We start from the raw sequence: 22,314 nt of genomic DNA on the forward strand, positions 1-22,314 counted from the left end.
GGAGAGCTAATGAAAATGCTAAAGAGGCTCCAGACCAACAGCAGCATAGCAGTCTCCTGCTTAATGGTGCTGCTGCTGCCAGGACAGACCTGCCACCCCTAATTGTTTCCTTTTTTCCCACTTCGGGGAAAAATGATGACATAAAATCCTATTAGATGGGAGTACATTTAATAATGTAAAAAAGGATGGAGCAGCAGAGGAAGGAGGGGAGCTCAGCACTGCTGTGGCTCAGTTTGGTTTGTTGACAGTCCTGTGGTGGTGGAGCTGAAATTCACTGGCACAGCTGGGCACTGGAACAGGGGCTGGCTTGGGCTGCTGCCTCCATCCCATCTGCTGCTCATCCCTCTTCCCACTTCCAGCAAGTCTGAAAATTAGAGGGAAAGGAATGATTGTTTTTTCCTGGATTAGCACAGAACCAGAGTGTCCAACCCAACCATCCCCTCTGCTCTTATCCAGGTGGGAAGGGGGGTCCCACCAGAGCCCATCTCTTGCTGGCAGCTTGTTGAGAACTTGCTCCAAGCCTTGAGCAGAAAGTAAATACAGCTGATCTGCTGTGAGAGGGGCTTTTCACAAGGGGGATTGGAGTTAAACTGGAGAAGAGAAGGTTTAGATTGGATATTGGGAAGGAATTCCTGGCACAGGGTGCCCAGAGCAGCTGTGGCTGCCCCTGGATCCCTGGCAGTGCCCAAGGCCAGGCTGGACAGGGTTTGGAGCAGCTGGGACAGTGAAAGGTGTCCCTGCCTGTGGGGATGTGGTTTTCCTACACCTGGATAGAGGTGCCCACAGGTACCTCCTTCAAAGCACTGCTCCAAATCTCTGACATGGAGAGCAGCAGGGAGCTTTCCTTTCATAGCTCAGTGATGCATTTGTGCCTTTCAGACTAAAAATATCTAAGGATGGAGATACGAAAACTCCTCTCTCCTACGTTTTGGCTTTCCTTTGTTCCTGCATGTTTTCCTCCAACCCCTGCATCCCATTATCTGCCTCAGGCTGCCCGTGGGTGAAGGATGAGCAGCTCACACCCAGGCAGTGAAAATCCCTCCTTGGAGGGAAAAACCCATCCATCACATGGAGTGCTTGGATCAAAACCAAGGTCTCATCTGGGATGGGAGTGATGAAAAGGCTTCTTCTGCCAGTGCTGGCTGCCCACATCCTGCTGCCCACATCCTCCTGACTGCCTGGAGCATCCCTGGAGCAGGGATGGAGCAGATCCCAGCCTGCACCCACGTCCAGCCCTGCACGGGTCCACATGGAGCTGCTGGGGTGGATGTGGAGCTGAGGGAAGAGTGGAATGTACCCCCTGTGCCCCTGGGGAGGAGCACACCTGAGCTGCAGCACCCAGCTCTGTCCCTGGGCAGCCATTTCAACAACATAAAGCCCAAAAACGGGAAAGAAAATGAATAAATAAAGGAATGTTCATGCTCAGGTTGTTTCAGCCATTTCTGCTGTCAGATGCTTTACCAGCTGGCCAAGCTGGAACTAGGGGAGAGTGGCTGGTTTTGTGATTATCTGAAAAGATGAGCCAGAATATGGCTCAAAAATGGGAAATATTTCAATGAACTGCAAGAAATTACTCATTCCCCCAGGCATAATTCCAGGCATTGATTCATTTGGTTAATTTTTAGTAGAAAAATAAGTCTTCACATCCAAGAAAGAGGATGCTGAAGGGTGGCTAGTGTTTGTTATGTGGAACACAAGGATATTTGGTGTCTGATTATTTTTGTTGCATTAATGGTTCCTCAAAACAGCCTTAACAAGGTTCTTCCTGGGGGTGTCCATGCTGGAAAAATGAGACTGTTGATAACACATGCTCCTTTTGGACAGTCTTTTCCAGGAAAAGCTGTGCCCAGCCCAGGGATGGGGATTTAGGTGAGACAGGGATTCCTCTGTGGAAGGAATACATGATAAACAGTAAGGGGAAATAAGCACTGGGGAGGTTCAGATCATATTCCTGGGGGCTGGTTCTTTGGGAAAAGCCACAGGAGCCTCTCCAATGAGACCAGAAGGGAAGAATGGCAGGTGTGGATGGAGCAGGGATGGAGAGGGGACAGCAGGACCAGGTGCACAGCCCGTGGCCCTGCAGACAGGAGGGATGAGGGATGGAAAACATCCTGGAAATCACGTTGTGCTGTCTCCTGCACCTCCCACGTGGAATTTGATCACTCTTCTGCTCCAGAGAAAGCTTTCCCTGGCTGCTGGCTGTGCACAGCTGCCTGCTTTGTTTATGAAGTCCCTTTCTGTGCTGTCACTCTGGACTCTGCTCAGGGATGATCTCAGGACAACAACCTCCACCCTGCCCCAGCCTTCAACCAGCAGTGAGCCCCTGCCTGCTCCCAGCTCGTTTCAGGGTCACTTCTCTCTGCATTTCTGGTTAAATACAAGCTCAGTGAAGCCACCAAGCAAAAATTCCCATTCTGCAAGGATCCTGGGAAAACCAAATCAAAATTCCTGTTCTGCACAGATCCTGGGGGAATATCACTGTGTTTTGAGGGGGAACATGGTATAATTTGGATGATTTTGTCCAAGAATTGAGCTTTTCTGCTCTGCCTGCTCCTGCCAGGATTGTTGGGGCTGGCAGTGGTGTGGCTCATTTCCTCCAGCATCTGTTATTTCCATGATCCTTCTGGGAAAGGTCCCAAAACCCTTCAGTGAATCCCCCACCTCCCTGGGAAGGGACACAGAGCATCCAAAGGGGCAGAAGAAATCTGGCTTTGCTTTCTCTGACCAAAGTGCACCCTGAGAGCAGAGCTGCTGCAAAACCTCCCAGGCTGGGCACTGCAGGCAGCCCTTGGCTGAACTCTGAACCTTGTTATGCAGGAAATAACAGAGATAAATGGTGGTGGGGGGCAGGACTCCACCCTGGATACTGCTCTGAGTCCCTCCCAGTATCTCAGCTCAGACTGGTGTGGGCTGGGAGGGACCTTAAATTCCATCCAGTGCCACCTTCCACTGTCCCTGGCTGCTCCAAGCCTTGTCCAACCTTATCCTGGACATTTCCAGGGATCCAGGAGCAGGACCTCATAGGGAAGAATTCCTTCCCAATATCTAAGAGTGAATGCCCTGATCTAGACTGCTATTACACACTAATAATAATAATAATAATAATAATAATAATAATAGTAATAACAATAACAATAATAATAATTAACAAGTACATATTTATTTGTGTTTGTAGGAGGAAGAAAAACCTGTGCACCACCAGGATCCAAAGAACTCAGTCCTGCCTTCAAAGGTGAGACATCCAAATGAATGTCTGGGAGGGAAAAAAAGGATGGAAAAACAGGAGATCACCTCTTGCTGAGTCTTTATCCCACCCCTAGTGGAAAGGAAAAGAAATGTTTCATGGAGAAAATACAAAGTTCAAACCAGTGTGGCCTCCCAGTGTGTCTCCACTGCGTGTCCCAGTGGCAAACTGGGTGGACTGGGACAGGAGCCCCAGCAGAGCTCCTGGGAACCCCTGCCAGGCTCAGGGCTGCTCACCTGGCAGTGCTGCACAGGGAGCTCATTACTGCTGCCTAATTAAACTCTGGCTCAGGACTGAATGGTGCAAAGCTGCAGCTTCAGCCCACGAGAGGGCAATGCTCCCCTCCTGCCTGGTGGGAAAACTGGATTCCTGTGCTTTTAATTTCACTTGGGAAAACTGGATTCCTGTGCTTTTAATTAGGAATTAAACGAGGAATTCCTTCTCTTTTAACAGCCTTCCTAAAGGCTTTGATTGGGTTTGGTTTGGTTTTTTTTTTTCACTGGGGCATAACGCAGGACAAGGTCCTCCTGTGCATCCCAGCTGGAATGGCAATAAAGAGGAGCCCAGCAGGCTGGTGATCCCATCCCCTCTCCCATAAAAGCTGCTGTGGAGACAGGCTGGAGCCAGGGACAGCAGCAGGGAGAGGCTTTCCCGGTGCTCTCAGGGCAGGGATGCTCCACGGGGATACAGGCAGGGATGGGGATGAGCGCAGCATCTTCCTGGAATTTACCACAATCCCAGACTGCTTGGAGTTGGAAGGATTTTAAATCCCATCCCATTCCACCCCTTGCCATGGCAGGGACACCTCCCACTGCCCCAGGCTGCTCCAAGCCCCGTCCAGCCTGGCCTGGGACATTCCAGGGATGGGACAGCCACAGTCTGTGCCAGGGCCTCCCCACCCTCATTCTCCAACCCTCCTCCCTCCTGCGGCTCCCAGGCAGGAACCCGTATTTAAATTTTATTTAAATTTGAATCCACGCCCTCCCCTGCCTCTGTATTCGCAGGTGATCCCAGGATCAAAGCCCCTCAAGCAGAGGCACGCCGGGCTCGTTGGGGCAGCACACAAACCTTGGCAAAAACCGCATCTGCCCCTGCCTGGCCACCGCCACCGCCCCTCATCCCAAAACTCCCGGGACATCCGCGCTCCAACCTCTCCATCCCATTCCCCACCACGGGCTCACGCTTTTCTCACCCAGCCTTTCCCGAACACGCCCGAATCCCCGCTCGGGAACGGGACAAACCGGATCTGCCGGAGGAGTTCTGCACGGATTCGGGATCGCCGCGTGGCCGCGGCGGCGTCGGCGGGGTGGGCGTGGCTTGTGCGAAAGGGGCGTGGTTCCGCTCGGTGGGCGTGGCCACACGGAGTGGGCGTGGTTTGTGTGGAGAGGGGCGCGGTTTGTATGGAGCGGGCGTGGTTTATGTGGAAGGGGCGGGGTTTGTGCGGTGGGCGTGGCCACATCCAGCGGGCGTGGTCTGTGCGAAGTGGGCGTGTCCCCGCTCGGTGGGCGTGGCCTCGGTCGCGCTCCGGTCGCCCGTGGAGACCCCGGGAGCGGCGCTCGGTGAGTGCCGGGACGGCGGCTCCGGGACAGGGGGGATGGCGGCTCCGGGACCGGGCGGTTCCGGCGGGAACAGCGGCGATCCCGGCGGGAACAGCGAGCTCTGTGCCCGGGACAGCCCCGCGGGGCAGCGGCGAGCGCCAGCCCGGCCCTTGCGCTGAGGGCCTGGCGGGCCGGGCCGGGCCCGAGCGGTGCCTCCCTGCTTTTGGGTTTAGATTAGAGGGGTTTGTAGTTTTTAAATGTTTTTCCCCCGTTTTTGGTCGTGCTGAGGAGCGTTCCCGGCGGGAGGCAGCGATGTGGTTCAACAAGTAGCGCGTGGCACGGGAATGAGGCAGAAATCTGCTTAATTATGTAAAAAATAATCTGCTTAATTAGGCAAAGATAATTCTGCAATAGGCAGGTTTTTCTTCCTTTCCTTCTCCTTCCCACCTCCTTCCCTCTGGATACCCAGGGCTGGCAGCTCCAAATACAGGGGGGGACCCCCCAACTTCCAGCTAAATCCTTTAAATTTCCCCAATTTTATTTCCTTGGAATCACGGAGCTCTGCCTGGCGGAGGAATTTTCCCACGTGGGGGGAGTTGTGGGCTGAGTGTGGGAAGGAGGTTAATTAGTGGGAAGAGTCATTATTCCAGGAGGTTTCGTCTTGATACTGAGATTACACGCCCTGTTGCAGTAATAAATTTGCTTGGAATTATGGAATTGCAGAACATCCTGAGCTGGAAGGGACCCACAGGGATCGAGCTCAACTCTTGGAAGTTTTCAGTTCTTTTAGTAACTTTTAAATTGTGATTCTTTATTGTAACTTTAAATTGTGATTCTCTGTTGCAACTTTTAAATTATTTCATTTTTTTGGGAGGAGGGAAAGAGGGTTTGGATGTTGTGATTTTAGCCTGGTGGTTTTAGGAGCTGGAGCTATGCCAGGAGGGGTTTAGGTTGGATTTTGGGAAAGGTTTTTCCTGCAGAGTTTGGTGGACACAGATCCCCAGGGATTGATCCCAACCCCAAGGCACAGGGGGAGATTTTGGGATTGTCCTGGCCAGGAGCTGGATTTGTGGGATATTCCATAATTTAATTAGTGTGGCACATCAAATGGAATTCCCAGCAGTTTGCCAGGTGATTTCCTGGTGTTTTAACCGGCAGTGTCCCCACAGGATCAGGGCCAGGTTACTGTGTGTGTCTGTCTGGGTGTGAGCTGTTTGGAAATGCACTTCTGGGAGGAAAGGGGGAGCAGTGGACACTGGCAGGGTTTTGTGCTGCTCAGTGCCACTAAATGAGATTGAGGGATTAGTGTGGAGTTAATGACTCCTCAATCCCCTGTGGGATGCACTGCAGCCTTTGGGATGTCTCTAATCAAGCAGCAATCAGTTCCAGAGAGGAGCAATGAATGGGCTCTGGTGCTGAGGGTGAGCTCATTCCATAATCACCCAGATGTTGGAGGATTTTTCCTTGAGAGATGAAATTCTCTTATCCTGGAGGAGTTTCTTGGGCTCCCAGGCAGCAGAACAACTGATCTCTCAAGTCTTGCTGGTGTTAAATCAAATTATTGGGTTGTGCTTTAGGTTTAAAATACTTTTTATTTCAAATGTAATTTTTCTTTGGCAATATGATAACTTTTTAAGTACTGGAAGTTCTTAAGTTTTTAGGTTCTGTTGCTAAAAAGACTTTTTGAAGTTTTTAAACCAGATTCATGTTGAGTTCTCTGTTGTAGGGCACAGTAGGATTATGGAAACCCAAATGGTTTGATTGGAAGGGACCTTAAATCCCATCCAGGGCCATGGCAGGGACACCTCCCACCATCCCAAGGTGTTCCAAGCCCATCCAGCCTGGCCTTGGACATTTCCAGGGATCCAGGAGCAGCCACAGCAAATCTGGGAATTCTCTTCCAGGGCCTCCCCACCTTCCCAGGGAACAATTCCTGCCCAAAATCCCATCCAGCCCTGCCCTCTGGCAGTGGGAGCCATTCCCTGTGTCCTGTCCCTCCCTGCCTGTTTAAAAAGTCCCTCTCCCTCCTTTTTCTGTGGCTCCACCATCCCTGCAAGGGTTGCAGGAATGCTGAGTGGGAGATGCTGCTGTGTGGGGTGGGAATGTGCTCCTTCCTTCCCTGGCCAGGTCCCAAATCCCAGTGCATCCCTCTCTGGCTGTGCTCTGTTGTGAAAGCAGACCCACACTGCTCCAGAAATCCGAGGTGCAGCCCCACAAATCCTCACCCTTTCCCTTTGTCCCCTTTGCCAGAGCAGAGATGACTGCAGGGGGCAGAGGGGATCATTTCCAAAGGTTTGCAGTTATCCAGGGAAACCCCAGCACAGCCTTGGCCCAGCCATGGAGCTGTATCCCAGGGAGGATTGAGTTGCTGCAACTCCATCTGTGCTGACACAAACCATGGGAATGGGGGCAGGCTGCTGTGCCTGGCACAGAAATATCCCTGTCAGGAGCAGGAATTGGAGTGGAACTCCAGGAATTGGGCTGGAACACCCCCAGTTCTTGAACGTCATCATGGACTGACTTTTCCTGGGGAGCTGCAGATGTTTGGTGGCTCTTGGGGTTCCTGCACTGCTGGAATTGTGCAGTTATTCGGTGGATTTTGCAATATTACACAGTTGGGGCTCGTTTTTCCAAACCTCCATCCTGCACTCAGTGTTGGGAGCTCTTGGGCCCAGATCATTTCTGCTCTCAGGAATAACCTGAGGGGGGAATCTGGAAGGGTGAGACAACACTGATGACAGGAGCAAAGTTTCCATTCTGTATTTTGCAAGGATTGATGAGGAAGAGCAGAGGCTGTGGCAGAAGTGCTCAGGGTGACTGGGGTGTGGTGGGATTGTCAGTGGGATTTTAGGGAGGGAGGTGGGGTTACATCCATCCCCTGGACACACACCTGGCTCTGGGGGTCCAGCATTCCCAGGGGATGTGGATTAACATTCCTTCCTGTGGAGCTGCTGAGCCCCTTCCAGCCAGCTGTCCCTGGGGAGGAGAGGGATCTCTGAATTCCACCTGAATCTTCTGGTGCAGACCCTGCAGAGCTGCCCCCAGCCCTGGGGCTCCAGGAGAGGAAAAACCTGGATGTTGGAGGCACCAGCATGGTCAGAGGGATGGAGGAAAGGCTGGGAGAGCTGGGAATGTTCACCTGGAGAGGAGAAGCTTTGGGGTGAGCTCAGGGTGGCCTTGCAGGGCCTGAAGGAGCTGCAGGAAAGATGGAGAGAGACAATTCCCAAGGGATGGAGGGACAGCACACAGGGAGTGGCTCCCACTGCCAGAGGGCAGGGCTGGATGGGATTTTGGGCAGGAATTGTTCCCTGGCAGGGTGAAAGGCCCTGGAAGAGAATTCCCAGATTTGCTGTGGCTGCCCCTGGATCCCTGGCAGTGCTGGACATTGGGGTTGGAGCAGCCTGGGGTGATGGAAAGTGGGAACAGAACAAGATGAGCTTTAAGGTCCCTTCCAGTCAAACCAGTTGGGATTTTGTGAAAGCAGAGTGTCCCCCAAATCTCATCTCCCTGTTCTGGAGCCCAGGCAGCGTGGCTGGGGGTGGATCACAGCTTTGGGATGTTCCTGGACACCAGCAGCTGAGTATTTTTAGTTGTGTTCCTTTGGCTATTTGGTAAAACAGGCCGTGTGTTTATGTTCAGCTTCCTGTGTCCGTATCAGCGTCTTGGCATGTGCTGGGCTCCGGGGGAGGAGGGAGAGGGACAGGAGTGTGTGCTGAGGGTTATTTGTGCTGCAGCAGCTGAGGCCAGCAGGGATCAGCTCCGTGTTTAAACACTCAGCCCAGGCAGGGGCCAGCCTTGCTCCCGCTTTGTCCTCCCATCCCTTCTCCCCTGATTTCCAAAGCTGCTGTGCAGGCACAGGTGATTTTTGGCACACTGTGTGATCCTCCCCACTGCAAGCCCTGCCTCTTGCTGTTATCCTCCAGCGTTTTTCTCTTTGCTCTGACCCTCCAGAGGCTTTGGAGAAGGAAAAGTTCATCTTGGTCCTGTGGGAGGGAGCAGCCTGAGTTCCCAGGCTGCATTCCCAGTGCTGCCCTGATCCAGGCTGTGCTCAGCTCTCTGTGCCATCCCCTCTCCAGAACCATTCCCTGTGCAGCACCACGGGGAGATTTTCTCTGGTTTTCCCATCTCAGTGAGGGTTTTACTTGTGCCCAACCTCCCCCAGAGCACATAAGCAGAAGTTTGACAAGGAGAGGAAATTCTCCCTTCCAGTTTCCAAGGGGATGCCCTGGGACCCAGCCCTTGCTGGCTGAACATCAGGGACTGGTGGTTATCACAGAAAGGGAAAATCAGGGCAGATTTGGATATTAGGAATAAATTCCTCCCTGGGAGGGAGGGCAGCAGCTGTGGCTGCCCCTGGATCCCTGGCAGTGTCCCAGGCACTGGGATTGGAGCAGCCTGGGGTGGTGGAAAGTGTCCCTGCCATGGCAGGGGCATTGGGATGAGGTGAACTTTGGGCTCCCTCCCAACCCAAACCAGTCTGTGATTCTGTGGTTGCTGTGAATAATTTTGAGCAGATCCCAAATTACATTTTCAGCTCTGTTTGTGCTTCAAGCCCTCTCTCAAAGTCAGGGGTTTTGATCTAAGCTTGGAGCTGGGATGAGCAGAAAATGTCCCTGACTTTTCTGGGAGGGGAACCCTCCTTTCCCCAGCTAAATCTGGTTTGTGTTGCTGTAAATCTTGCAGGGGATTCCTCAAAGCAGGGATGCTCCAGCTGGAACTGGAGCTGCAGTGCAGGAGGAGCTGGCTGGTGCTGCCAGCCTTGGCCAGAGGGACTGGGACCCATCCAGCTGTGGAATTTCCTCAGCCCACGAGCCCTTCCCTGATTTATTCCTTCCCTCTGAGTGGAGCCTTTTGCAGGGGGTGCATTACACCAGCCTCAAACTATGCCAGCAATGCTGGCTTTGTGGCTTTTTATGGCTGCTTTGATAGGAGCTTTGATTAGGCAGGAATATCAGCAGGAAAGTGGCCCCAGAGCTGGAATTATTTCTCATTAATATTCTCATATTCTCATCCCTGAAGGTCTCTCCCAGCCCAAACCATCCCTGTGCTCCCTGCTTGTTTTGTCTGTGTTTCCATCCCTCTCAGGATGCACAAGTCCATTTAAAAATCTGTTTTATTTTTCCCTGAGCAGACTGGGGCATGGCTCAGATAAGCAGAGCAGCAGCTTTTCCATCCAAACCCTGATTTTGTCCGTGGAGGAGGTTTCGTGTCACATTTATTTATTTTGGTTTCCTTGCTGGATGTGGACAGGACAAGCCTGGCACAGGGACAAGGACTGTGCCAAGGCACACTGTCTTCAACACAATTTATTTCCCTCCTCCACACAATGATTTGACCAGCACTTTATTACCAGTGTGATCCCATTTCCAGCACAGGAAATGGGGTGTGAATATTGGGAATGCTGCCCATGCTGCCTGCCCTGCTCAGAACCATCCTGTAAGAGCCAAACCAGGGTTTAAATGCTATTTATTGTATCCAGATATACAGCAATTTATTTATTTATTATTTAAAATGCTATTTATTGCTTCCAGTTATACAGCAATTTATTTATTTATTATTTTAAATGCTATTTATTGTATCCAGATATACAGCAATTTATTTATTATTTAAAATGCTGATTATTGTATCCAGTTATATAGCAATTTATTTATTTATTATTTAAAATGCTATTTATTATATCCAGGTATACAGCAATTTATTTAATATTTAAAATATTGTTTATTGTATCCAGATATACAGCAATTTATTTATTATTTAAAATACTGTTTATTGTATCCAGATATACAGCAATTTATTTATTGTTCAAAATGCTGTTTATTATATCCAGGTATACAGCAATTTATTTCATATTTAAAATGCTGTTTATTGTATCCAGTTATACAAAAAAAGATTTTTCAGCCAACTTTCACATCATCTTCTTCATCTTTTTATCCATATATAAATATATATTCTTTTCCTAGATAACTACAACACAAAACCAGCTCAGGAAATGCCCAGATCCTGATTTTCCAATCTCAAAATATTGTTTTTATGATTAGCAATAAACCACAACTCCCAGCTTTGGCTTTCTTGCACTGTGAAATCCTGATAATTTTCATTTTATTCTTGTTTCAGGATCATTACACTGATAAAATCAAGGCAAGCTGGACAGGGAGCAAGTCTGCCTATGTAGGTGAGTTTCCAGTCCACTCCGGTTCTTTTCTTTCATGCAGAATACAAAGCAGCAGGACAGGTCCCAAACCCTGGTGATTTAATCTCATTCTGGAACAGAACAAATAGAAAGTCCTTGGCAGGATTGCTGACACTTTTCACCTCATTCTTTTAACTGCCTGACTGCTTTTTTTTGAATTTAAGGGGCAGAAAAATCTGCTTTTCTTTTATCCAAATCTTGATCATTTCTGTATTTGCTGTGCTACATGTATAAAAAAAAATTTAAAAAATTATTCTGTATTTCCCCCATTTTTAAAAACAGGCATTTGATAAATTCCTGCAGCCAAAGAGGTGCTGAAATCCTCCCCAACCTTCCCAGTTTTTGGAGCTGAGCCCCCTGGGGCTCTCCCAGAGCATCTCCAGCTTTTATCTGTGCCAGACAAAGAATTTGCTGAAGGTGACATAACCTTTCAGCCCAGCCCTCTGCTGCTTCACAGCCTGCTTTGCATCCAGCTGAAAAATCTCTTTGCAAAAGTCTCTTTGGAGTTTTCCTCCCCACAGGGCATTGCCCAGCTCATTCCCACTGGGAAAGAGGGGAAAAGGAAATTTCTGTGCAGAAAATGCCCTGCAGTTCATTGCCTTTTGCAGTGACTTCAGGCTGATGTCTTTAAAAGAACACTGCTCTGATGTTTTTCAAAGTAACCTTGATCTAAAAGTCACTTTTCATCCGTGTGTGCTGGAGATATAAAAAGTGGAGGCAGAAGAAACACAGAGGAAAACAAAAGCAGGTTTTTCCACTGCTCCTCTCCCAAAATGTACCTTGGGTTTGACAGAGCCCCACAGTGGAGGCTGACTTTGAAAATCAAAGGGTTTGATCAGCAGGATGGTGCTGGAATAACCTGTGAGGTTATGAAGGAACACAGCTTTAATTAAACACCCAGAGCCCCAAGTCCAATTGAAGATCTTGGGAATTTTCTGTTTCCTTTCATTTCACATCATTAAGGATTTTAATCCCCAATTAAGAGACTGGCAGCATTATTTATAATTAAAAAAAAAAATCTCTAGTGTAGAATCTTTCACTACTCTCAAGTGTAAATTCTCTGAATGAGGAAACATCACAAATGGATGTTCTGTGCTTTTGGGGGCTTTTATTCTGTGTTTGCCCTGTGCAGAGCAGGTGGATCTGCAGGGCCAGAATTCCCATTTCTCATCCAGCCCTGGCTCCTGCACCTCCTCTGGGAGCAGAGCTGGGCCTTGCTGGACCTTTCCTGCTGGAAAACTGGGTTTGAAATCTGAGATTTCCCCCTAAAACCACTGCAAGTCCTGCAGCTGCCAGATGTTTCAGCTTTTCCAGAGTGGGATCATCCCTATTTGGGGAGGATCTTGCTTTTTTTTACCAAACCCAAACTTTTTCTAGCTCGTATAAAATATTTTTGCCATGACTGTAAATCTCACCTGAGTCCTGTTTTAAAATCCAGTCGTGTTTAAAATCCAGTCCTGTGTAAAAATCCAGTTGTACTTAAAAATGCAGTCCTGCTGAAAAATTCAGTTGTGTTTAAAATCCAGTGCTGCTTAAAAATCCAATGCTGTTTAAAATCCACTTCTGTTTAAAAATCCACTCCTGTTAAAAATCCAGTTGTTTAAAAATCCAGACCTGTTTAAAAATCTACTCCTGTTAAAAATCCAGTTGTTTAAAAATCCAGACCTGTTTAAAAATCTACTCCTGTTTAAAATCCAGACCTGTTTAAAATCCAGTTGTTTAAAAATCCAGTCCTGTTTAAAATCCAGCCCTTCCCTCCAAGACCCAGGGAGCTGTTTACTCCCAGCTTGGTTTGGGGTAGGTTGGAAAAAGGAAAAATCCTTCTCCTGGTTCCCTGTGATGGGAGCAGGGGGGTGATCCCTGTTTTCCCTGGAACTTTGCTCTGTGGATGTTGTGTTCAGCCTGCCAAGTGCAGGAGTGGAAAATCTGGGGGATATTGCACCACTTGTGTCTCTGCTCCTTGTGTGGGGAGTGAGGCTTGTGAAATTCCAGAATTAAACCTCATCCAGTGCCTCCCCTGCCATGGCAAGGACATTTCCACTGTCCCAGGACATTTCCACTGTCCCAGGACACTTCCACTGTCCCTGGCTGCTCCTTGGACCCTTCTAGGGGTGGGACCAAAGCACCTCCAATCCCTGTTTTCCTTTCCCCCAGTCCATTTTGCTGGCTGAGTGCAGGACCTCCAGTGTTTTTGCTGCCCCATTTTCATTTTCATCTCCCATTCTCTTTGGCAGAAGGAACAGATTCCAGCTCTGGTTCTTCCACTGGGTGTCAGCACGGCCCCACACTGAGCCAGCAGAGCCCTGGGCTTTGCCCTGGGCTGGAAAACCAGGCTGGCTGCATGTCCTGAGCAGGGAGCAGCCCTGCCCAGCCAGGCTGGAATCCCTTCCTGCCCCCAGCAGGACAGGTTGGAGCAGGAGCTCAGTGGGACGTGCCTGCCCTGCTCCTTTCCTTTCCCTGGGTGCTCCTTTCCTTTCCCTGGGTGCTCCTTTCCTTTCCCTGGGTGCTCCTTTCCTTTCCCTGGCTTTCCTTTCCCTGGATTCTCCCTTCCCAGGGAATATCACCGTTCCAGAGACTTTGTGATGCTCGTGTGCAGTTTGTGCATTGCTCAGAATGGAGCTGTTAATTCCTGCCCCCATTTTCAGGCAGCAGTGGCCTCCTGGCTTGGACTGGGAGCATTTTCAGGTTCTGCAAGTCATGACAAACCTGCTCCCAAGGGTGCCCTATAGGAAAACCAAGTTGCAGCATTCATTTCCCAACCAGCCAGCATCCCACAGAGCTGCTGGGAGAGCAGATCCCTCAGGATCCATGGAAATCTCACCCTGTCCTGGCCAGGCTCTGGCATGTGCTTGTGCCACCCCTCCAGGGGCTGCTGGGGCTCTTTTTCCCTCTTTTCCATCAGGATTTCCCTCACCTTGGTGCCACTCCATGCATCCCTTCTTCCTCCTCCCACCACCTTCCTGCCTGACACATCCCTGCATTTTCACAAGCAAAATTTTATTATTTTTATTCTTGTGAGCTTTGAGGAGTGTGTGTCTCTAAAATGAGGCAGCTGGGTTTGGGATTTGGGGTTTGCTGGTGTTATTCCCAATCTTTTTGGAGGGTCCCAGCTGAGGGCAGTGGGATGAAGGGATGCCAGGCAGGAGGGTGGTTTTGCAGGCAGGTCTGGCTGTGGGGCAGCAATCAGAGCCTGTGTTGGTGGTGGTGACAAACCAGACCCAGCTTCAAACCCTGCCAGCAAACAGTCTGCAGGGCTGGGGATGGTGTCCCCTGGACACCTGCAGCACTTGTGGGGAATCACTGACACCTTAAACTGGAGCTCAGGGCTGGCTGGAGCTGGGAGCAGCAGCTCTGAGCTTGTCCAGCTGCTGGTTTCCCTTTTCTCCCTGTTCCTGTGGTTTTAAGCACAGTGGGACCATTCCCATGCTGGGGGTTGTTTCTGGGGCAGCAGCATCCAAACATTTCCAGGCTGGAGCTGCTCCATCCTCGATTCCCTGACTCCCAGAGCCCTGCAGGGTGTGCAGCACCCCCAGACCAGGGGGATCAGGATCTCTGGGGATGTGGGAACACCCCTTGTCCTTTTCCTGCTGTTCCCTTGGTGAGCTTGGCAGAGGCTTTTCCCCCTCTCTGCTCCATTCCTCCCCTGCAGGGCTCCAGGGGAAGGGAGAGCAAATGGAACCTGAATTTGCAGGTCAGCTGTAACCTTAGATCCCTGCAGCCAGCCTGGAAGAGCAGAGTGTGATGGGGTGTCACACTGCTGGGTGCTGTTCTTCTCACTGGTGTTGCTTTGTGTTCTGCCCAACTTTTGAGTTAGTCACTTCAAAATCTGCTTTTATTTTTCTTTTTCCAAGACACCTTAGAGAGCTTTTCTCCTGCTGCTCCAGTACAAGCTGGCTTTGCATAACTGGAGCAAACTGGGAGCTGTTTTCCAGGCAGAGCTGCTGGGATTTCCAGCAGATTCCCAGCCCTGCTTTAGCAGTGCTGATTTAATTACCTTTCACTCAGCAGGTGCTTCCCAAGCCCTGGACCTAAAAGAGTAAATAAGACAGTCCAGAGTTTAATTATCCCACTGGAGCTGGAGTTTGGCAGGCAGCCCAGGCAGATCTGGGATCTGCTGCATGGCAACCTCCTTACCTAAAGCCTGAGGGAAGAAATAGGGCAAGGCCTGGAAAAAAATTGGGCTTTTCTGTGGAAAAGGGGCAGCTCCACCTGCTTGCAGGTGTTTCAGGAAAGAAAAAAGTGCAGGAAGTGCACTGGAAGTTTCCTTTGGTTTTGCATTTCCCTGGCAAAGTGCAGCAGGTGGGAATCCTGCTCAGCTTTCAGTGGGTAAATGAGGAATAAATTCTCCTCTGGAAGTGTCCCAGGGCAGGTTTGGGGCAGCTGGGACAGGGGAAGTGTCCCTGCCATGGCAGGGGGGTGGCCAGGGGAGGCTGTTCTGCCTCTGAGCCTTTTGTCTGGTTTTAGGCTGTGAGTCAGCCCCAGGGAGGCTCCCAGCCCTGCCTGCAGCTGCTCTGGGCTTGGGAATCTCTGGGTCCCTTTGTCACACCCAGGGCACTGAGGATGTCCCCATGTGCTCCTACAGGAGCCCACCAGAAAATCCCAGAGGGGTTGGGCTGGAAAGGACCTGAAATCCCATCCAGTGCCATCCTGGACACCTTAAATCCACCAGTGTCACCTTGGAAACCTTAAATCCACCCAGTGCCACCCTGGAAAGGACCTGAAATCTACCCAGTGCCACCCCTGGACACCTTAAATCCACCCTGTGCCACCCTGGAAATATTAAATCCATCCAGTGCCACCTTGGAAACCTTAAATCCACCCAGTGCCACCCTGGAAAGGACCTTAAATCCACCCAGTGCCACCCTGGAAACCTTAAATCCACCAGTGCCACCCTGGAAAGGACCTTAAATCCCACCCAGTGCCACCCTGGAAAGGACCTTAAATCCATCCAGTGCCACCCTGGAAACCTTAAATCCATCCAGTGCCACCTTGGAAACCTTAAATCCACCCAGTGCCACCCTGGAAAGAACCTGAAATCCCTCCTAGTGCCACCCTGGAAAGGACCTGAAATCCCTCCTAGTGCCACCCTGGAAAGGACCTTAAATCCACCCAGTGCCACCCTGGAAAGGACCTGAAATCCACCCAGTGCCACCCTGGAAACCTTAAATCCACCCAGTGCCACCCTGGAAACCTTAAATCCACCCAGTGCCATCCCTGGAAACCTTAAATCCACCAGTGCCACCCTGGAAATGTTAAATCCCACCCTGTGCCACCCTAGAAAGGACCTTAAATCCACCCAGTGGCCCCAATGTCCAACCTGACCTGGATCATCAGCCCCCTTTTTTTTTTTTTTAGGTGGTGAATGGAAAAACTTCTTGAGAATTGATTGTTGGTGCATTGAGCAGCAAAGGAGGAGTTGTGGCTGTGAGTGCTGGGGCAGGAGGGATCCCAAAGGGAAATTTGGGATGAGGGAGGATCTCAGGGCTGCCTGCTGAGCACCAGGGATCCTTGGAGGGATCATTTCCTACAAATCAGAAGGGTCATTTCTTCAGGGTGATCCCAGAAAACCCTGCCCAGGGTTCTGAACCCCCCAAGCTGTGCAGAATTCTGACACCCCCAGCTGAAATCTGGGGAGTTTTGTCAACCCTGTGAGAAACCCCATGGCTGCAGCAGCTCAGATCTGTTGCCAGCATCTGGGAAGGAAAACCAGATTTATTGGGAGCTGACCCAGTTGCTGTAAATCTCCCTGCAGAAGAGATTTAGTAATCTTAGGAGGGCTATTAAAGCTCATGTTTGTTTGGAGATGGGCAAATGCAGCAATTTAATTTTCAAATCTTATGGTTTAGGTTGTTTTGTTGTTGTTTTTTTTTTCTTTTCCCCCAAACATCTCATTTATTAACAAAGCTAAGCAGCTGGGAAAATAAGCACTGGAACTTTCCTAAGGAGGTCAATCCATGGAGGGTGGGAAGGGATCCAGAAATCCAACAGCTCCAGTGGCAAAAGGGGGTTTGGGGCTGGGGGAGGGAAGGCTGAGCATGGCCTTTCCCCACTTAAATGAGAGGATAATGATTTATCTTTTAATTTTGCAACTTTTTTAACCTTTAGAAAAAAAAAAAAAAAAAAAAAGGTGCTAAAATCCCAGGAATCAGCAACTCCTGAGCTGCATTCAGTACTGGATAGAAATAAATTGCTTTGTGTTGGGTTTTTCACACTGCAGGTTTTGAATGTGGTGAGGGAAAGCTGGGCTGGGAATTTGGGCTGCATTTGTGGTGGATCTGTGCTTTTGTGTCCATGTGAAACAGCTCCTTGTTCTCCCAGGGATGAGGGGCTTGGAGCACGTGGGCAGGGTCCCTGCTGGCCCCTGCAGCTCTGGCAGTGCCTGTTGGAGTTTCCTGCTTGGAAAATTAATTTTTTCCTGCTTGGAAAATTCATTTTTTCCTGCTTGGAAAATTCATTTTTTCATCTAAAGGGGCTCCAGGAGGTCTGGAGAGGGTCTGGGCACAAGGGATGGAGGGACAGGACACAGGGAGTGGCTCCCACTGAGAAAAAGGGAGATTGGGGTGGGATCTTGGCAAGGAATTCCTGGCTGGGCTGGAATTCCCAGAGCTGCCCCTGGATCCCTGGCAGTGCCCAAGGCCAGGCTGGATGGGTTTGAAGCATCCCTGGGCCTGTGTTTGCTGCAGGAAATAAGTTTTTAGTGAATGTCCCTCCTCCTGTGCCTGCACAGGCATTTCCTGCCCCTTGGGAGTTGCTCTGCCCAAAGCTTTTCCATGGAATTTCCCCTCCAAACCAGGACTGGGAGCAGGAAAATGCTGCTCCCAGCTCGCTGGGCTGGCTCAGGCACCAGCTGGAAAACAGCTCTGCTGCCAGGCTGGGTGAGAGAAACCTGAGTCATGCCCAGAAAGGTCACAGAGGCAGGAGGGATCCAAATCCATCCTCCTGGAGCTGTGCAGAGCCAGCACAGGGACACTGCAGGGCTGCCCTGAACCTGAATCTTTTGGAATCCCAGACTGGTTTGGTTGGGAGAGAGCTGGAAGCCCTTCCAGTGGCACCCCTGCCATGGCAGGGACACCTCCCAGTGCCCCAGAGAGGGATCAGCCTGTGCCAGTGTCCTGGTGTGGAGGGCAGGTGTGTGCCAATAAAGGCTCTTTGAAATTATTGTAATTTTGAAATTAAGGGGCTCTCAGGCAAAGATATAACAGTTCTTTACTAGGAAAATTAAACTAGAAATGCAGTATTACACAGAACAATCCCAGCCCTGCCAGAGTCAGAATCCAAGCTGACACCCGTCAGTCAGTCAGGGTGTTGGCACAGTCCCATTCAATGGTGGCTGCATCCTCCTGCAGGGGCAGATGTGGTTCAGCTGGAGCAGTGCTCCTGGAGAAGGTGCAGTTTCCTCTGAAGCTCCAGGGATGATGTGGAAAGGTCTGGCTTTCCTCTGGAATCCAGTGGAAAGAAGGTGCCTTGGTGTCCCAAATCTCAGTTTTTATCTGGGTAGGAAAGGCTTGGCTCCTCCCCTGGCTGGAGCATCTCCCATGGGATGATGGAATTTTATCAGTCATGCCCTGGGACTCACTGGCCATGAACAGGAGATATCTCCTGGAGGGAGGATGGGCTGTGGGAAGATAAAGATGATTGCCCAGCTGGTTTAAAGATGGCCCATGAGCAGATAATGTGTGCCAGGAGATCAGGGGCACTGCCCCAGCTGGGGTAACAGATGGGACAGAATCCACATTTCTGTCTCATCCTCTATATGTTATTTCTCCCCAAAAAGCTTTTCCAGCCCTGGCACAGCTGCCCAGGGCAGGGCTGAGTCCCCATCCCTGCAGGATTTACAATCCCTGTGGATGTGGCACTTGGGGACAGGGGGCAGTGCTGGGCAAGGTTGGACTCGATGGTCTCAGAACTTTTCCAGCCTCCACATCCTGGGATTCCATCCTTGCTCTCACTCCCTGGCAGGCTCAGGACCTTGTCTCCTGCTGGGTGCAGCTCACAGGGAATTTGTGCCTTTCCAGCACCCAGGGGAAGCTGCAGGTGGGGGGATCCAGAGGCCACAGGCTCAGAAACCTGCCCAGCAGCTCCCTGCTTTTCTTTGCAGCATGTTTGACTTCCAGACTTGTTTTTTTACCTGATTGCTCCTGTTGGATATAACAATAATAAATCTTAAAAATCACTTTTTGCAGGGTGCAGTGGACACCTCTGTGCAACAGCAGCTCAGGGTGCTGAGTAACAACCCCCTGTCTTTTCCAAGCAGAACTTTCCTGCTGCACTGAAAATGTCTGGCAAAGGAGCCACCACGACCAACAACATTGCCCAGGCACGCAGGACTGTGCAGCAGCTCAGGATAGAAGCTTCCATTGAGAGGATAAAGGTGAGATCACAGCCTCTCCCCTCCTTCTCCCTGTTTTCCCCTCCTTCTCCCTGTTTTCCCCCTCCCAGCTGCAGGACAGTCAGAGAACTTTGAGTGTTTTGTGGCTTTGTGCACCCACAGCTCATCTTTCCCCTCTCAAAGCTCAACAAATCCAAATAAATCCACTCCCTGTGGCCCCATATCCCACCCTCTGGCAGTGGGAAGCTGTTCCCCTGTCACTCCAGGAGAGATAAAACCTCCCCTGGAATTATTTTGAAGCCCCTCCTGTTTGTTTCCAGTTTCCTGCAGGAGCTTTTGTGCATTTTTCCCTCCATCCCCAAACCAGCAGACAGAGCCCTGAGCAATGAGTCCATCCCACCTGCCTCCCTCAGCATTTTGATCCCATTTCCATGGAAAACCCCATTTTTTTTTTTTTTTTTTGCTGTTTTCCCCGTGTCCTGCAGGTGTCCAAAGCCTCAGCAGACCTGATGCTGTACTGTGAGGAGCATGCCAAGAAGGACCCCCTGCTGATGGGAATCCCAGCTTCTGAGAACCCCTTCAAGGACAAGAAAACCTGCATTTTGTTATAGGGCAGGGGCAGCTCCTCCTGCCCAGCCCCTGCCAGCCCCTGGGCAGGGCCAAGCACCACCACTGCCCCAGGTACCTGCACCCCATGGCTGCTCTGACCATTCCCTCAGCTTCCCTCAGCATTCCCTGAGATCCCTGCTGATCCCTGGCTCTCTTAGGAATTTTTCTGACTCAGTCCCTCTCTCTCCTGGCCAAGGGAATGGGCTCCAGGGTCTCTGCATGGGGGGTCCTGGTGGCATTTGCCAACTCCAACACGACCAAAGTTGCCTGAGCTTTGCAGGTAGAGACCTGATGGAATCACTGGGTTTACATTTTTTTAAAATTATGGATTTTTTTTTTGGGTGTGGGGGGGTTGTGCCTGTGCTGGCAGCAGCAGGCACACTTAAAGTGCATTTTTTTTAGCAAAAAACTACCTTGTAAAATGATTGTAGCAGCTGCTGGGGAGCTCCAGGGAGCTGTGCCTCAGCCTTCCTCCCTCTGGCCTCTCTTCCCAGGGCTTTTAAAAGATAGAGTTGGAAATCAGAGATGCTTTCCCAGAGTTGAAAAAGCAGAATTTCCAGCTTGGATTCTGCTGCATTTTCTTCTCCAGTAAAAAAAAAAACCTGTGTTAGTATAAAACACACCCTTGAAGAAATGGGAAAAGGAAAAAAAAAGAAATGGAAAAAAAAAAAAAAAAAATGGGAGGCTGGAAGGGCCCTGGCAGAGCTGGAGGAATGCTGCCCTCACTCCCAATCCCAGCTGGGTTCTGTGCAGGGAATCAGAACTTGACTCCTTTTTATAAAAAAAAAAAAATCATTTTTAAACAGGAAAAATGCCAAATTATCTCCACCTTGTGGTAATGCATTTATAATTGGAGGGCCTTTCCATCCAGTATATATTTTATATATACACATAATAAAAAAGTCTTTCTCTGTGTGTGTGTGTGTAGATATATAAACTTTATATATTAACAGCAGATTTTGGAGGGTTCAGAAATAGTCCTGACTTCAGCTGGCTGCAAATCTGCCAAAACCTGCATTTCTGGGAGGATATTTGCAGAATTTATGAACCACTTGCCTTTTACATTGCATATTTGTCATTTCTCTATGAAATTATAAACCCACTTTTGATACAGATTAAAAAAAAAAAAAAATCAAGTTTGTTAAACAAATCTCTTCAGCAGAGCTCCAAAAATCAGCCTGACAGAGAAACCTGCTGCTTGTCCTGTGCTTGCCTGCAAATTATTTTTGTAATCAGAGTATTTTTCTAGTGGCAGTCAAAAAAAAAAACAAAAAACAACAAGGTGGCTCTGCACTAAATCTTTTTCACTGTGTCTGTGTTTATTTGTCACACCCCTGGTCAGAATTAATGAGCTCTGTTAATTGCTCAGCAGGGCTGAGGGAAATCCAGCTGTGCCCAGCTGTGGGGAGGGAAGGAGCCTCGTGCTCTGGGTTGTTGCTTTCCCAGGAATCTGGGGGGAAAATTGGAATTTCTGTGTGGTTTGAGATCCCTGCAGGGATGCTCTTGGTGTCTGCCCTTAATTAAAGCTGATCCAGATCTGGGATCCTGGGTGGGGCCAGAGATTTTGGGGAAACACCATTTTTAACACACATAAAATAAACAGGTTTTTTTCCCCACTTCTCTCTGAGGAAATATTTCCCTGAACCAGCTGGGGGAGGGACCCCATTCAGAGGTTTTCTCCCAAATTTGCCCTAAACCAGGACAGATACACACATGAAATCTGGAGTGGTTTGGGTAGAAAAATGAGAATTTGTGTCCAGGGCTGGGAGAAACCAGAGGGGTTTGGATGGAATGGGAGCTTGAGGAATAAACCTGGTGCAGGGACAGGGTGGCCTCGTGCTGGAGCATCCCAGGAGTGGCAGAACAGGTCCAGCCTCCCCTGCCAGCTGGGCTGGGGACACTGACCCTGTGCCACTGCTGGGGCACACCAGGGCTCGGGACAATGTGTCCCCACTGTCCCCAGGCAGTGCCAGCAGCAGGGATGCCACCTGTGCCAGCCTGCCTGTGTCATGATGAAATTCTGGCAGCTGCCAACAATCCCCAGGAAACACTGGGATGGGTTTTCCTCCTCCAGGGAATCAAATTTCCCACCTGCCAAGGAGGAGCTGCAGGAGTGTGGAAGCCTCAGCAGCAAAACCCCTTTTTATTTTTTTATTTCTTTTTTATTTATTTTTTTTTAGCTGGTGGCGTGGCAGCATTCAAGGGAAACAAATAAATAAATAACATTCCCAACATTTCCTGCAGCACAGTGGCTGCTCTGGCCTTTAATTGCTTGGGAGGGGCTGGGAATGAACCCACACTGGAGCTGCACAACAGGACCTTGGCCAGGACAAGGAAGCAGCTGCTGCTCAGCCCTTGTGCCTGCACGCTCCTGGAGTAAGGAAATAAAAACCTGGGCCAAAGG

At 50.0% G+C, this 22,314-nt stretch overlaps 1 protein-coding gene and 1 long non-coding RNA gene across 4 annotated transcripts in view; one reads left to right on the top strand and one right to left on the bottom strand.

Annotated features, from left to right (window-relative positions):
* Positions 1–206: 206 nt before the first annotated feature.
* The window catches only part of LOC130256475 (uncharacterized), a 114,393-nt gene continuing 92,285 nt past the window's right edge, over positions 207–22,314 (bottom strand). Inside the window, exons 2-3 of one of the 2 annotated variants that reach the window (XR_008841122.1) lie at positions 3,156–3,901; positions 207–364 (exon numbers count right to left, since the gene is read on the bottom strand). This is a non-coding gene — a long non-coding RNA (uncharacterized LOC130256475). Of the gene's footprint in view, positions 365–3,141; positions 3,902–22,314 lie in introns of those variants that run through there. The other variant, XR_008841123.1, reaches the window with a different exon arrangement.
* On the top strand, positions 4,721–21,213 carry GNG12 (G protein subunit gamma 12). Of its 2 annotated transcripts, none has more exons than XM_056498148.1 (4): positions 4,721–4,803; positions 10,897–10,954; positions 19,156–19,343; positions 19,787–21,213. In XM_056498148.1, the coding sequence occupies exons 3-4, from the start codon at positions 19,248–19,250 to the stop codon at positions 19,910–19,912; spliced, it is 222 nt and encodes a 73-aa protein (XP_056354123.1). In that variant the 5' UTR covers positions 4,721–4,803; positions 10,897–10,954; positions 19,156–19,247; the 3' UTR covers positions 19,913–21,213. The 2 variants fall into 2 exon arrangements, with proteins under 2 accessions (XP_056354123.1, XP_056354124.1); XM_056498149.1 differs by having other exon boundaries at positions 19,227–19,343.

This window comes from Oenanthe melanoleuca, chromosome 8, assembly GCF_029582105.1.
Source record: "Oenanthe melanoleuca isolate GR-GAL-2019-014 chromosome 8, OMel1.0, whole genome shotgun sequence".
NCBI classification, from domain to species: domain Eukaryota; kingdom Metazoa; phylum Chordata; class Aves; order Passeriformes; family Muscicapidae; genus Oenanthe; species Oenanthe melanoleuca.